Here is a 16,217-nt window from a genome sequence, read left to right as displayed (position 1 = left end):
AACCTCTACAGGAAGTCCTCAACTTACAACGATTCATTTAGCGACGGTTCATAGTTTCAACAGCGCTGGAAAAAAATGACATTGGGCTATTTTTTTTCACACTTATGACTGTTGCAGCGTCCCTAGGGTCACATAACCAAAATTCAGAGAGCCGACTCATACTTACGACGGTCGCAACTGACTCATACATACGACTGTTGCCGGGTGGATCACGTGATCCCCCTTTGTGAGTGACAGACAAACAAAATTGGTGGGGTAGACAGAATAGCTTAATGACTCTTGTTAAGAATTGCAGTGATTTCCTTGTGACAAGTAAGGTCGTAAAATGAAGCAAAATTCAAGTTAACAACTGTTTTGCCGGCGTGTCCCAACTGCCCAACTGCAATTGGTCCAAAAAGACACACACCACACGATAGAAGGAAAACCAAAAGTCTTTATCAACAGAAAAGCAGAAAAAACTCCCTTTTTAAATTGACATTTTCTGGTACACATAAGGCACAGGTTAAATGCAATCCAATTTCTCACCCAATAACTGGGAAATTGAGTCCAATTCCAAAGTCCAGAAAGTCCACACACAGTCTTGAACAGGGAAACAGCAAAACCACGATCTTGACGAAACGATGAATCAGATAAACTTCCACGAGGCTACATCAGCACGCTGCTCTTTTTATCTGTAGCACTAATTACAGCAGCCCCACCCAACCACAGGTGGCCTCACTTATTTCCTGTAATAATCCTTCAGTTGTTCTCTCCTATGCATCAAGGATGATTGATCTCCTCCTGGGCTGTCTGCCAAATTCCCCTCTTCCCTGTCACTCACGCTTCCTTTGTCAGAGGAGCCTTCATCGGTAGATTCTATCGGGAGCAAAACAGGCCTGTGGCGTGTGGATGTTTCCCCCACATCTACCTCCACATTCCTTGGGGCAGGAGCTGGGCCAGAGCCAACCACAACACCAACCATCTGGCTCAGAACAGAAATTTTGGGGCTCCATTGCGGTCATAATTCGAGGACTACTAGTAATAAACTCTTCTGTGTTTCGACCTCAATGAGGCTATTTCCACACGATAGAACCTCAGTCGTTAATGTTGTGGTTGCCATCGTGTAAAATGAGGCAAGACTCACTTAACAACCATCTGGCTCAGCACCAGAAATTTTGGGCTCTCCATTGTCGTAAATTGAGGGCTACCTATATATGACGGTGGGCAGGGGTGGGTTCTGTGGGCGTGGCTTATTTGTGGGCGTGGCTTCATGGTCACATGACTGGTCGGGCGTAGTTCATAGGTGACTTTTCTTCCCATCCCATTCCATCCCATTCCAAACAGATCAATAAATAAATATCCTGAATCCTTCCTGCCATTCATAGAAACATAGAAACATAGAAGACTGACGGCAGAAAAAGACCTCATGATCCATCTAGTCTGCCCTTATACTATTTTTGTATTTTATCTTAGGATGGATCTGTGTTTATCCCAGGCATGTTTACATTCAGTGACTTTGGATTTACCAACCACGTCTGCTGGAAGTTTGTTCCAAGGATCTACTACTCTTTCAGTAAAATAATATTTTCTCACGTTGCTTCTGATCTTTCCCCCAACTAACTTCAGATTGTGTCCCCTTGTTCTTGTGTACAATTTCCTAACACTTCCCTCCTGGACCTTATTTAACCCTGTAACATATTTAAATGTTTTGATCATGTCCCCCCTTTTCCTTCTGTCCTCCAGACTCTACAGATTGAGTCCATGAAGTCTTTCCTTTCATCTCGTTTATTGATAGGAAGAGGCAGATTGATAAAGTTTACCATTAGGAAAAAAAATTTAAAAATCACTTTACAAAACTTTATAAATGGGCCATTTAAGGCAGGCAACGATAGCCCCTGTGGCTTCTTTGCAGACCCTGCTTTAATCCCCCCCCCAGATTTTAATTCCTCCCCCCTCCGTTCCTCAAAACACAGATGTTCCTCTAGTGCTGAGTTCAAGACTCGGTGCATTTTTCCTCGCTGATCAAAAGAGCCCGCGGGGATTACTTCTTGTTCCCTCCTTCAAATCATGGTCACCCGGTTCTTGATGTACATGTGGTAGGGATCGTTGGCCTTGTCCGCCTCTCGGGATCTGGTGTAGCTCAGGATGAGACTGCCCACCGTCAGGGCAAAGAGGAGCATAATAAAAACAATATATATGTAGGCGTTGGTGTCTTTTCCTTTCTGGTCAGTCTTCTCCAGTCTCAGACACGGCTCCACACGAGATAAGGTAATGTTGAAGAGCCTCAACATCCCGTCCAGCTTCTGGAACCAGATCTCGGTTTGGTTAAAGGCCATCCTGGTCTTGGGCCAATGCTGGTAGAGCAAAACAGAAGGAAATAGGGTTGATATTCCTGGAGGCGTCTGTAATATGGCAAATGATTTAGCTTTACTAGATAAGTGGTCAAAGCAATGGAAACTGCAGTTTAATGTTTCCAAATGTAAAATAATGCACTTGGGCAAAAGGAATCCTCAATCTGAGTATTGTATTGGCAGTTCTGTGTTAGCAAAAACTTCAGAAGAGAAGGATTTAGGGGTCGTGATTTCTGACAGTCTTAAAAATGATGAACAGGTCAGGTGGTAGGGAAAGCAAATAGAATGCTTGGCTGCATAGCTAGAGGTATCACAAGCAGGAAGAGGGAGATTGTGATCCCACTGTATAGAGCGCTGGTGAGACCCCATTTGGAATAATACTGTGTCCAGTTCTGGAGACCTCACCTACAAAAAGATATTGATCAAATTGAACAGGTCTGAAGATGGACGACAAAAAGGGTGGAAGGTCTTCAGCATAAATAAATAAATAAACAAACAAACAAACAAACAAACTGATCAAGAAAGACTTCATGAACTCAATCTGTAAGTCTGGAGGACAGAAGGAAAAGGGGGGGGACATGATGGAAACATTTAAATATGTTAAAGGGTTCAATAAGGTTCAGGAGGGAAGTGTTTTTAATAGGAAAGTGAACACAAGAACAAGGGGACACAATCTGAGGTCAGTTGGGGGAAAGATCAGAAGCAACATGAGAAATTATTATTTGACTGAAAGAGGAGTAGATGCTTGGAACAAACTTCCAGCAGATGTGATTGGTCAATCCACAGTAACGGAATTTAAAACATGCCTGGGATAAACATAGATCCACCCTAAGACAAAATACAGGAAATAGTACAAGGGCAGAGTAGATGGACCACAAGGTCTTTTTCTGCCGTCAGACTTCTATGTTTCTATGAAATTCTGGATATCCTGCATCCTTCCCGGAGAACAGAACTGCCTCCCTGGTGAGAATTTGAGGAGGAAAGACCCCCTTCCTCTGCAGTGAACCTGGACGTAGATGAGACCGTAAGTGGGCTGCTGCCCCCATGGGGGTGGGATGCAGTGAGGGTAGTAGGTTTATGCACTATTCATTGAATACTTAATAGTCCTTTTGATTGTCCTTCCTTCTCTAGGACCTTAGTATGATCCTTCATTACTTGTAAAGTAGGAAATAATTAAATAGCATTTTACCCATAAACGCTTTAATCCTAACCATAATCCACAGCTGAACTTTGATAGCAACGAACGAAAATTGAGCTACTTGCCTGATCTGTTATCATACAGAACCTTGTGAGTTCCGTGCAAAACCTTAAAATGTCACTGTGCTCCTCAACCAAGAATGCTGTCAATCATTTCTCCTTTTTTGTGGCTGTTCAAATAATGGGACTTAACCAACTGAAAAAGAGTCCAAGCACCTATTTGGAAACTCATTTATTTATTTATTTGGATTTATATATTTATTGGATTTATTAATCGGATTTATATATATATCTTGGTCGGTGAGCCACTCCCCCCCAGTCACATGACCTTTGAGCTACCTCCTCCAGTTGCATGATTGTCAAGCGACTCCCACCTGGTCACATGGTCGGCAAGCCACTCCTACACTGTCACATGACTATCAAGCCACACCCACAAAATAAGCCATGCCCACAGTGTGGCAGTAAAAAATTTGACAGCCCAAGGTCTCCTTTAGGGCAGGTGGCTCCAACTGGCGAAACTTTTAAGCCTGGTGGACTTCAACTCCCAGAATTCCCTTGCTGGCTGGGAATTATGGGAGTTGAAGCCTGCCAGGTTTAAAATTGCCAAGGTTGAAGACCACCTGCCCGAGGATGCCCCCCAACTGAGGGGTAGATGGATGGATGGATGGATGGATGGATGGATGGATGGATAGATAGATATTTATTTCATTTTTATGCTGCCCTTCTCCTTAGACTCAAGGAGGCCTACAACATGTTAGCAATAGCAATTTATAACAGAGCCAGCCTCTTGTCCCCACAATCCGGGTCCTCATTTGACCCACCTCGGAAGGATGGAAGGCTGAGTCAACCTTGAGCCGGTGATGAGATTTGAACCGCTGACCTTCAGATCTACAAGTCAGCTTCAGTGGCCTGCAGTACAGCACTCTACCTGCTGCGCCACTCCGGCCCATCATATTATTATTATTTATTAGATTTGTATGCCGCCCCTCTCCGTAGACTCTGTAGATGGATGGATGGATGGATGGATGGATGGATGGATGGATGGATGGATGGATGGATGGACAGACCGACGGACGGACAGACAAATCTCCATTATCCTCCCCACTCCAGGGGAAGGATACTGCAAACTCCCCACTCTTGGGGGATGGATATTGCAAAATCTGTCAGAGTTGTGTTCGGAAACTTACTGGTTAGGCACAGAAAAATTACCAGGAACTGGAAGACAATGCAGCAAGAATTGTTTTGAAGAAGTTAAACATGCCTGGGATAAACATATATCCATCCTAAGATAAAATACAGAAAATAGTATAAGGGCAGACTAGATGGACCATGAGGTCTTTTTCTGCCGTCAGTCTTCTATGTTTCTATGTTTCTATGTTTCTAAGTTTTACTCTTCTTTGTATCAAAATTATATTCTCTATTTTCTACGTACAGAACACAATGTTATCTTACTATACAATACCACCACTAACTCCAGACCACTAACCACAACGAACCACCCAAAACTAACCACTGGCCACCCCTAGGCAAAGGTGCATTACTGTTTATACAATTCTAAACCAATCAGGGTGACTCAGCAGTCTTTCCACTTTGCATAAAGACAGCTTTTCATTTGTGAATGGAATATTATCTCAGGACAGTACTAATCCTGACAAAATCTTTATTCCCTTCCCACGCCAGGGTAAATCTCCAGTTCAAATCTCACCACCGGCTCCAGGTTGACTCAGGCTTTCCCCCTTCTGAGGGGGGTCAAATGAGGACCCAGATTGTTGGGGGCAAGAGGGGATGATTTTGTAAACCGCTTAGCGAGGGCTGGAAAAATACTAGGAAGCGGCATATAAATCTAAATGCTAAAATCAAAATCGGGACTAAGTTTGAGAAACACACTAAGAGAGGAAAAAAAACACCCTGCAGCCTTAAAACTCCAAATGCCCGGCAGGATGGGGCCGATTCTCCAAACACACACCTGGAGGCCAGGTATGGCTGTTATCAGCTCTCAGGTTACTAAGATAAGTGGGAAAGAGAGGAGTTGGGTCAAGAGGAACCGGATCTGCGGGAAGGTGGAGGTGGGAAGACTTTGATCTTGAGATTAAGAAAAGAAGAAAAAAGGAGTGGCCCTTGGAGAAGGCAGGAAAACAGAATCCAATACGCGTATAAGATGCTTTTCAATGTAAGTCAAGAACTAGCTTGAACATGGACGGAGTGGGTGACCCTACCCACACGAAGATCACATCTGGAATCCTGCATTCAGTTTTGGTCGCCACAATGCAAAAAAACAAACTTCCAGCAGATGTGGTAGATAAATCCACAGTAACTGAATTTAAACATGCCTGGGATAAACATAGATCCATCCTAAGATAAAATACAGAAAATAGTATAAGGGCAGACTAGATGGACCATGAGGTCTTTTTCTGCCGTCAGACTTCTATGTTTCTATGTTTCTAGGATGTTGAGACTCTAGAAAGAGTGCAGAGAAGAGCGACAAAGAGGATTAAGGACAATTAACCAGTGTAACAGTTTGCCACCAGAAGTTGTGTCTGCTCCAACAGTAGAGGTTTTTAAGATGGACTGGACAGTCACTTGTCTGAAGTAGTATAGGGTCTCCTACAGCGGTGGGTTACTCCCAGTTCAGACCAGTTCTTAGAACCTAGGATGCCTCCTAAATACCCCATCTAGGATGACTGGAGGAGGAATTCTGGAGTTGAAGTCCACTAGTCTTAAAGCTGTCACGTTTGAGGACCCCTGGGTTAGGGGTTCAAGGATATTCAAACTTGGCAAGTTTAAGATTTGTGGACTTCAACACTCATTCCTGAGTTAGCATGTCTAGAGGAGGAATTCCACAAGTCTTAAAGCTGTCAAGTTTGAAGTTTGTAAAAAAGTGTACAGGGTTGTAAAAAGTATTCTGCTACACCAGGTTTTTATTAAACGAAGCAGTGGAAGTGATGTGCCGGTGCCTGGAGGCTGTTGGGGCCTGGATGAGTGTCAACAAGCTCAAACTCAACCCAGACAAGACGGAGTGGCTGTGGGTCTTGCCTCCCAAGGACAATTCCATCTGCCCGTCCATTACCCTGGGGGGAGAATCATTGACCCCCTCAGAGAGGGTTCGCAACTTGGGCGTCCTCCTCGATCCACAGCTCATATTAGAGAAACACCTTTCAGCTGTGGCGAGGGGGGCGTTTGCCCAGGTTCGCCTGGTGCAACAGTTGCGGCCATATTTGGGCCAGGAGTCACTGCTCACAGTCACTCATGCCCTCATCACCTCGAGGCTCAACTACTGTAACACTCTCTACATGGGGCTACCTTTGAAAAGTGTTCGGAAACTTCAGGTCGTGCAGAATGCAGCTGCGAGAGCAATTATGGGCTTTCCCAAATATGCCCATGTTACACCAACACTCCACAGTCTGCATTGGTTGCTGATCAGTTTCCAGTCACAATTCAAAGTGTTGGTTATGACCTATAAAGCCCTTCATGGCACCGGACCAGATTATCTCAGGGACCGCCTTCTGCTGCACGAATCCCAGTGACCAGTTAGGTCCCACAGAGTGGGTCTTCTCCGGGTCCCGTCAACCAAACAATGTCGCTTGGCGGGACCCAGAGGAAGAGCCTTCTCTGTGGCGGCCCCAGCCCTCTGGAACCAACTCCCCCCAGAGATTAGAATTGCCCCCACCCTCCTTGCCTTTCGAAAGCTGCTTAAAACCCACCTCTGCCGCCAGGCATGGGGGAACTGAGATATACTTTCCCCCTAGGCCTTTACAATTTTATGCATGGTATGTCTGTAGGTATGATTGGTTTTTATATAATGGGTTTTTAACTGTTTTTAGTATTGGATTTTGTTATACTGTATACTGTTTTATTGCTGTTGTTAGCCGCCCCGAGTCTGCGGAGAGAGGCGGCATACAAATCCAATCAATCAATCAATCAATCAATCAATCAATTGCTACACTACTGAAATAATAAATAATTAAACAATTAAATAAAATAATATAAAGTAATATATTACTACAGCATTTGGTTCACAATACTACTTTTTTCCTTGCCCCCCCCCCTCCCCAAAAATCTAGGTGCGTCTCATATACTCCGAAAGATACGGTAATATCTTAATCCACGTGACAAATTTCCAAGGAAATCCCAATCTATTGAATGCACAAACAGGTCGTTTTGCTATTCCCCAAAGCCCCTGGGGGTAGAACAAGAAGCAAAGGGTGGAAATTAAACAAGGAGAGAAGCAACCGAGAACTTAGGAGAAACTTTCTAACAGCAAGGACAATTAAGCAGTGGAACTACTTGCCTCCAGAGGTTATGAATGCTCCAACACTGGACGTTTTTAAGAAGAGACCAGACATCAATTTGTCTGGAATGATACAGGGTCTTTTTCAGAGCAGGGGGTTGGACTAGAAGACCTCCAAGGTCCCTTTCAACTCTTGTTATTTGATTTCTCTGTTAAGAAAGACAAACAAGACACAGAAAGACAATTTTTTCAATGTATATATTCAATAAAGATCATTTATTTTTTTCCTCCCTTTGAAGAGATTAGCCTTATACTGCCCCCCAAAATAAAGGGAACCCTCAAAGAACCCATCTTAGATCTGAATGGATGGAATATTCTCCTTGAATACTTTGTTCTGTACAAAGTGGAATGCACACAACAGCAGGTGAAATTGATGGTCAATCAGTGTTGCTTCCCATGTGGACAGTTTGATTTCACAGAAGTTTGATTTATTTGGAGTTATATTGTGTTGTTTTGAGCAGTATATTATATAATGCATGCCAGGCAGGTTAAGGTCGGTGGGAACCCTTAAGGTCCCTGCCAGCAACAGAAGAAAAGTTGATTGATGGATCGCCGGGCGTAAATTTGCACAACTGGGCAGGATCGGTCACAACAACAGAAGGATAAGCCTTCCTTTGAACCGAAGGAATGGTTACTTTGGTTCAAAGGGATGGAATTCCTTTGCATGGTTACTAATGGGAAGTGTTTTTAATAGGAAAGTGAACCCAAGAACGAGGGGGCACAGTCTGAGGTCAGTTGTGGGAACGATCAGTAGTAACGGGAGAAAATATTATTTGACTGAAAGAGTAGTAGAGGCTTGGAACAAACTTCCAGCAGGCGTGGTTGGTCAATCCACAGGAACTGAATTTAAACCTGCCTGGGATAAACATAGATCCATCCTCAGATAAAATACAGGGAATAGTATAAGGGCAGACGAGATGGACCAGGAGGTCTTTTTCTGCCGTCAATCTTCTATGTTTCTATGACGTCCCGTTGCATTCAACCACAGGATTCTTGACAAATCTATATTTTCTTTTATGTACGCTGAGCGCATGTGCACCAAGACAAATTCCTTGTGTGTCCAATCACACTTGGCCAAGAAAGAATTCTACAGTTCTACAGTTGTACATTTTGCAGGCTGAAAGGCTCAGAGTGGGCATTAAGATGCAATTAACCGCGTAGTATTTTTTTTATTTATTTCCCGAGTAGCAAAGTCTAGAACGAAGCTCTTATTACAAAAAATCCCCAAACCCTGAAAAAACCAGTCCGACCAGTTATAGATCTTAACTTTCAGTTCTCCTGCCCACTTCCTGATGGCTGCAAGAGTCAAGAGCTCTTTTGTGCAATTCAACGCAAACACACACACACACACACACACACACCTGCTCGTTTTCCGTCGTCCCTCAACAACTGCAGTGATTTGTTGAACAAAAAAAACCCTAATAACAATAATAATAATAATAATAATAATAATAATAATAATAATAATCTCACACTAATCAGCACGACTCACTGAGCAAAACGCCTTTGCTTAGCGATGGAAATTACAGCCCGGACTTACGCATGTTGTATGTCGAGGACTCTTTGTGTGCTGCTCCTCGTGCAAAAATCGTCCCTACTACGGGTATGTGACACCCAAACGCAGAAGCTGTTTTGCAGCCCTGTGCAAAATAAGTGAAAAGCAGAGAGTCAGGGAGCCTTTTATCTTGCAGACAAACCGAGATCCGCCCTCCGAGCGAATTCTGGTTGAATGCTCTGCAAGACCAGATCATGGGATCACGCAACAACAAACACTTTCTCCTGGCAAAGCTTCTCACTCCCTCTTTGGAAAAAGGGTTTAGTCACTTCTGCCAGGACGCCGCCTGATTTCTGGCTAGCCTCGAGGAACACAACTCTCCTTTCTGCAATGGTGGTAATTCTTGAGTATCTTGAAACAACAGAGCGCAGGAAGGGACCTTGGAGGTCTTCTAGTCCAACCCCCTGCTTAGGCAGGAGACCCTACACTAGTTCAGACAGAGGGTTATCCAACATCTTCTTAAAAACTTCCAGTGTTGGAGCATTCCCAACTTTTGGAGGCAACTGTTCCACTGATTTATTGTTTTAATTGTCAGGAAATTTCTCCTTAAGCTCTAAATTGCTTCTCCCTTTATTTAGTTTCCACCCATTTCTTCTTGTTCTACCCTCAGGTGCTTTGGACAATGGCCTGACTCCCTCTTCTTTGTGGCAACCCCTGAGATATTGGAAGACTGCTATCACAACTCCCCTGGTCCTTTTCTTTCTTTCTTTCTTTCTTTCTTTCTTTCTTTCTTTCTTTCTTTCTTTCTTTCACTTTGGAGAATAGCTTGACTCCCTCTTCTTTGTGGCAACTCCTGAGATACTGGAAGACTCCTATCGTGTCTCCCCTGGTCCTTCTTTTCATTAAACTAGCCATGCCCAGTTCCTGCAACCGTTCTTCATATGTTTTAGCCTCCAGTCCCTTAATCCTCTTTGTTGCTCTTCTCTGCACTTTTTCTAGAGTCTCAACATCATTGCTACATCATCCTGATCAAAACTGGATGAAATATTGTAATAATCTTCACTTGGATATTTAACCAAGCAATGAACAAGGTCACTGATCTTGCAGAAACTCAACTTTTGGGAGAATAGCTTGCCTCAGGGGTAAAATAGTAGTTAGCACTTTAGACTTATAATATACCGCTTCATAGTGCTTTACAGCCCTCTCTAAGCGGTTTACAGAGTCAGCCTCTTGCCCCCAACAATCTGGGTCCTCACTTGACCCACCTCGGAAGGAAGGAAGGCTGAGTTGACCTTGCACCTAGTGAGATTTGATCCGCCAAACTGCAGCTAGCAGTCAGCTGAAATAGCCTGCACTATTGCACTCTTACTACTACACTACCTTGGCTCATACTACCGGTTCAGGCATACTGGTAAGTTTTTAAAATGTCAGGTAACTTACACAGAGCTGATGATGAAAAACCTTTCACCACTGATAACACAGCTACTCTCCAAAAAGACCTTGACTTTGTGTCTGAATGATCAAACAACTCCAAATCTCAACCAAAAAATGCTCTATTTATTTTTTATTTATTTTTTATTTATTCATTTGTCCAATACACAAATACATAGGAAGAAAAATAGACAGAGGGTAAAAGTTAACTTAGAGGAGAGGATATATGAAAGGAAGAAAATATATATGATATATGAGATAAAGGAAAGACAATTGGACAGGGGACGAAAGGCACACCAGTGCACTTATGTACGCCCCTTACTGGCCTCTTAGGAACCTGGAGAGGTCAATCATGGAGAGTCTAAGGGAGAAATGTTGGGGTTAGGGGTTGACACATGGTTGACACAATCTGTCCTACACATTGGCAAAAAGAATCAGAACACCAAATACAAGTTGAACAAACAAGACCTTTCAGACAACCCTCACTCCGTCAAAGACCTTGGAGTACTCATGTGAAATGACCTAAGTGCCAAAGCCCCTGCAACAATATCGCCAAAGAGGCTTCGAGAGTTGTTAACCTACTAATCCTACGTAGCTTCTGCTCTGGTAATCTCACACTACTAACCATAGCATACAAAACTTTCGCCAGACCAATCCTCGAATACAGCTCATCTGTCTGGAACCCACATGGCATTTTGGACATAAACACTCTAGAAAACGTCCAGAGATACTTTATGAGAAGATGCCTCCACTCCTCCACTCGCAACAGAATACCCTACACAACTAGGCTTACAATCCTGGGTTTAGAAAGCTTAGAACTACGTTGCCTTAAACACAACTTACAATTCTAGGTTTAGAAAGTTAGAAGTACGTCACCTTAAGCACGATCTAAGCATAGTCCATAAAATCATCTGCTACAACGTCCTTTCTGTCAACAACTACTTCAGCTTCAACCATAACAACACACGAGCACAAAACAGATACAAACGTAATGTAAACCGCTCTAAACTAGACTGCAGAAAATACGACTTTAGTAACCGAGTAGTTGATGCCTGGAACTCACTCCCTGACTCTGTAGTATCATCACCGAACCCCCAAAACGTTATCCTTAGACTGACCACTGTTGACCTCTCCTGATTCCTCAGAGGTCAGTAAGGGGCCTGCAGTGTGCCTTCCGTCCCCTGTCCTAATGTTTCTCTCTTACTAGTATCATGTATATAAACATTGTTATATCTTTGTATACCACCAATATGTACTTGACAAAACAAATAAATAAAATAAAAATAAAATAAGGGCGACATACCACTCTGCATTTTGACAAGCCCATATTTTTCACCTCCAACCCCCCATTCTGATTTCCACAACTTTGTTATTTCTTCTATAAACATACTAATGTTTTTTAATGACACCGAACCTTTGATGGCCCAACTATGGAGTAATGAATCAAATGCCTTTTCTCCTATTGTTTCAGCTCACATGCTGTTTCATTTTGGAGGACCCAAAGCAGATGACCTCAAGACAAAATGTTCTTGATAACATTGAGAATACAATACAGACGCGCGCACATATACACAATACACTGTCATAGCCAAGAAGGCTTCAAGAGTTGTAAACCTAATCCTACGTAGCTTCTGCTCTGGCAATCTCTCACTACTTACCAGAGCTTACAAAACTTTCGCCAGACCCATCCTCGAATACAGCTCATCCGTTTGGAACCCATGTCACATCTCAGACATCAACACCCTTGAAAATGTCCAGAGATACTTCACCAGAAGAGCCCTTCACTCCTCCACTCAAAATAGAAGACCCTATGAGACTAGACTTTCAATCCTGGGCCTAGAAAGTTTAGAACTAAGACGCCTTAAACAAGATCTAAGTATTGCCCACAAGTTCATATGCTGCAACGTCCTGCCTGTCGGCGACTACTTCAGCTTCAACCACAACAACACAAGAGCACACAACAGATTTAAACTTAATATTAACCGCTCCAAATTTGACTGTAAAAAATATGACTTCAGGAACCGAGTTGTCGAAGCATGGAACTCATTACCGGACTCCATAGTGTCATCCCCAAACCCCCAACACTTTACCCTTAGATTATCCACGATTGACCTCTCCAGATTCCTAAGAGGTCAGTAAGGGGCGAGTACAAGTGCACTAGAGTGCCTTCCATCCCCTGTCCTATTGCTCTCCTATATCTCCTATACCTTTCTTCCATTCCTATATCTTCTCTTCTATTCTTTCTTAGATATATTTTACTATGAGTATATCCTCTATAACCTTCATCATGTATTTTACTATGTGTATACCCACTAAACCCCTCATTGTGTATTGGACAAAATCAATCAATCAATCAATAAAAATAAATAAACTGTCCCTTTTTGGCACCCACCACACATCCATGGGGAGTTGGGGCAGAAGGACCAATGCTACAAATTGAGATGAAATTCATAGAGCATAGAATGACAGAGTTGGACGAAACCTTGAGGTCTTCTAATCCTTAGCAACTTGAAGATATTTGGACTTCAACTCCCAGAATTCCCCAGCCAGTGAATGCTGGCTGAGGAATTCTGGGAGTTGAAGTCCGGATATCTTCAAGTTGCCAAGGTTGGGAAACACTGTTCTAATTGATCCGCCTGCTCAGGTAGGGGACAGTACACCATTTCAGACAGGAGGCTGTCCAATCTCTTCTTCAAAACCTCCAGTGATACAACATTCACAACTTCTGGAAGCCAACCAGAACTCGTTGTGAATTAAACTGGTTACCCTATTTTTCAGAGTATAGAATAGAATAGAATTCTTTATTGGCCAAGTGTGATTGGACACACAAGGAATTTGTCTTGGTGCAGATGCTCTCAGTGTACATAAAAGAAAATATAGATTTGTCAAGAATCATGTGGTGCAACACTTAATGATGGTCATAAGGGTCAAATAAGCAATGAAGAAACAATCAATATTAATAAGACGCACCAAGATTTTAGAGGTGGAAAACAAGGGAAAAAGTATTCTGGACCAAATGGTGTACTAATATATACTGCTCAAAAAAAACTGAAGGGAACACTTAAACAACACAATATAACTCCAAGTAAATCAAACTTCTGTGAAATCAAACTGTCCACTTAGGAGACGAAACTGATTGACCATCAATTCCACCTGCTGTTGTGCACGTTCAACTTTGTACAGGACAAAGTATTCAATGAGAATATTTCATTCATTCAGATCTAGGATGGGTTCTTTGAGTGTTCCCTTGATTTTTTTGAGCAGTGTATAAACAAGCTAACAATGAACGTTTGCATGTATTGAAGTCAGAATCCCCCAGGTACCAGGGACCTCCACATTTTAAGACTTGGGGACTTCAACTCCCAGAATCCCCCAGCCAGCATGCTTAAATTATGGTTCACTCTGAGCTGGGAATCCATTGTTGTCAGTCCATGTGTTTTTCCTTTTTCTTCTTTCTAATGATGAAATCATCTTTATTTCAGCACTTTGATGAAATAACAAGAAAATCCCAAAGTTCTACTTGTACAGAAACAGGTCTCTAGAAGTGACATTTCTCTCTGCAATGGCAGTTGCAAATAGAATAAAATTGTGGAAAGTCCTTCACCCAGACCTTATTGGGGTCAGAAATCTTGTCAGAAATCTCAATATTTAAGGTTTCACTCTCTTTCACCCATTTGATAAATACACACTTGAATCATTGAAGTGTTTAAATTATTATGCCACAAATACACACCAGATGTAATCATTTGTCAGTCCATTTCTGATTGCAAAGCTTTCCCACCTGGTCCCATCCGCCCACCCAGGGTCTGTCTTGCAAAGAGCTCTTACCTGCATCCTGTCCTGGTTCACACAACCTTCTAGGGCAGGGCTTCCCAACTTTCATTTCAACTCCCAGAATCCTCCAAACTTTAAGACTTCAACTACCAGAATCTCCCAGGCAGCATGATTTAAGATGGGTGGATTTCGACTCCCAGAATTCCCCAGCCACCAGGGACCCCCAAACTTTAAGACTCAAGGACTTCAACTCCCAGAATCCCTCAGCCACTAGGGACCCCCAAACTTTAAGACTCAAGGACTTCAACTCCCAGAATCCTTCAGCCACTAGGGACCCCCAAACTTTAAGACTCAAGGACTTCAACTCCCAGAATTCCCCAGCCACCAGGGACCCCCAAACTTTAAGACTCAAGGACTTCAACTCCCAGAATCCCTCAGCCACTAGGGACCCCCAAACAGTGTTCCCTCTAATTTTTTGGGTGGTGGTGGAAAAGTATAGTGTCTAAGCGGCAGTCCCTTCAGGACTGGGCGGCACAGAAATAATAAATAAATAAATAAATAAACAAACAAACAAACAAATAAATAAAAAACCCACCCTGTTTTGCCTCAGAGAATTTCAAAATAAAATACTGTACTGTGTGTCTATAACAGTGAGTTCATAATAGGGCAACTCTATCAATATCAAAATGCTACTTAAATAGTTGAGCTAGTTTCAAACTAGATTTTGATTTTCTTTCTCTCTTCCTTACTCCCATTCTTTTTCTTTCTCTTTTCCTTCCTCTCTTTTTTCTATCTGTTTCTCTTCCTCTCTCTCTCCTTCCCTCTCACTCTTTCCCTCTCGGCTTCTGGGCAGGTTTGGAAAACTCTGAGTTGATGATTTTTAAGTGAGCGATTGCTCACTGCTCAGCTTAGAGGGAACTATGTCCCCAAACTTTAAGACTTAAGGACTTCAACTCCCAGAATTCCCCAGCCACCAGGGACCTCTAAAATTTAAGACTCAAGGACTTGAACTCCCAGAATCCCTCAGCCACTCAACCACCCCCAAACTTTAAGACTTAAGGAATTCAACTCCCAGAATCCTCCAGCCACCAGGGACCCCCAAACTTTAAGACTCAAAGACCTCAACTCCCAGAATCCCCTAGGGAGCATGATTTAAGATGGGTGGACTTCAATTACCAAATTCCCCCGGGGTCTGCCTTGCAAAAGAGACTCTACCTGGATTCTGTCCCGGTTCCCACAACCTTCTAAAGGCACGCATTCCCAACCGGGGCAACTTTCATTCTAACTCAAGGGTTTCCTCAGCCTTGGGGGTCTGGAGCGCCCCTTCCCCTTATCTTCAAAGTTCCCAAAGTGGAGAAACCCTCTTCTAAGCCAACCCGCTGCTGCGTTCCCACGACCAGCAGACTCCTAAGTCCCGACCCCAAAGCTACCCGGGTTCTTCCAGCTGACCCAGGTTTTTTGCTGCAAACCCGACACCCGGGACGAAGCGAGCGAGGGGCGCTCTGCACGTGCCCAGAGGCGCCCTCGCTCGGCTTGCAACCTCGCTCCCTTCGACCCAAGTCAACGCACTTACTCACAACTCTCTGCCCCGCGGCGCTCTCCGGATTGCCGCGCCTCGCAGTGCCGCCTCGGAGCGCAGGGCGTGGAGGCGAGCGGCGACCCGGCCTCCGTCCGCGGAACGCCAATCCCGGGCCGGCTGGGC

At 43.5% G+C, this 16,217-nt stretch overlaps 1 protein-coding gene across 2 annotated transcripts; it reads right to left on the bottom strand.

The window, feature by feature from the left end:
• Positions 1-415: 415 nt before the first annotated feature.
• KCNE3 (potassium voltage-gated channel subfamily E regulatory subunit 3) lies at positions 416-16,146 on the bottom strand. 2 transcript variants are annotated; one of them, XR_011559078.1, is made up of 3 exons: positions 16,089-16,146; positions 7,816-7,964; positions 416-2,333 (listed from the first exon to the last, which is right to left on the bottom strand). XR_011559078.1 is itself a non-coding variant. In XM_070751605.1 (3 exons), the coding sequence occupies exon 3, from the start codon at positions 2,313-2,315 to the stop codon at positions 2,040-2,042; it is 276 nt and encodes a 91-aa protein (XP_070607706.1). In that variant the 5' UTR covers positions 2,316-2,333; positions 7,816-7,964; positions 9,356-9,599; the 3' UTR covers positions 416-2,039. The 2 variants fall into 2 exon arrangements, 1 of the variants encoding a protein (XP_070607706.1); XM_070751605.1 differs by lacking the exon at positions 16,089-16,146 and adding an exon at positions 9,356-9,599.
• Between the last annotated feature and the right edge of the window lie 71 nt (positions 16,147-16,217).

Source organism: Erythrolamprus reginae, chromosome 4 (genome assembly GCF_031021105.1).
Source record: "Erythrolamprus reginae isolate rEryReg1 chromosome 4, rEryReg1.hap1, whole genome shotgun sequence".
Classification (NCBI taxonomy): Eukaryota; Metazoa; Chordata; class Lepidosauria; order Squamata; family Dipsadidae; genus Erythrolamprus; species Erythrolamprus reginae.
This window is presented reverse-complemented; position numbering and strand designations above follow the sequence as displayed.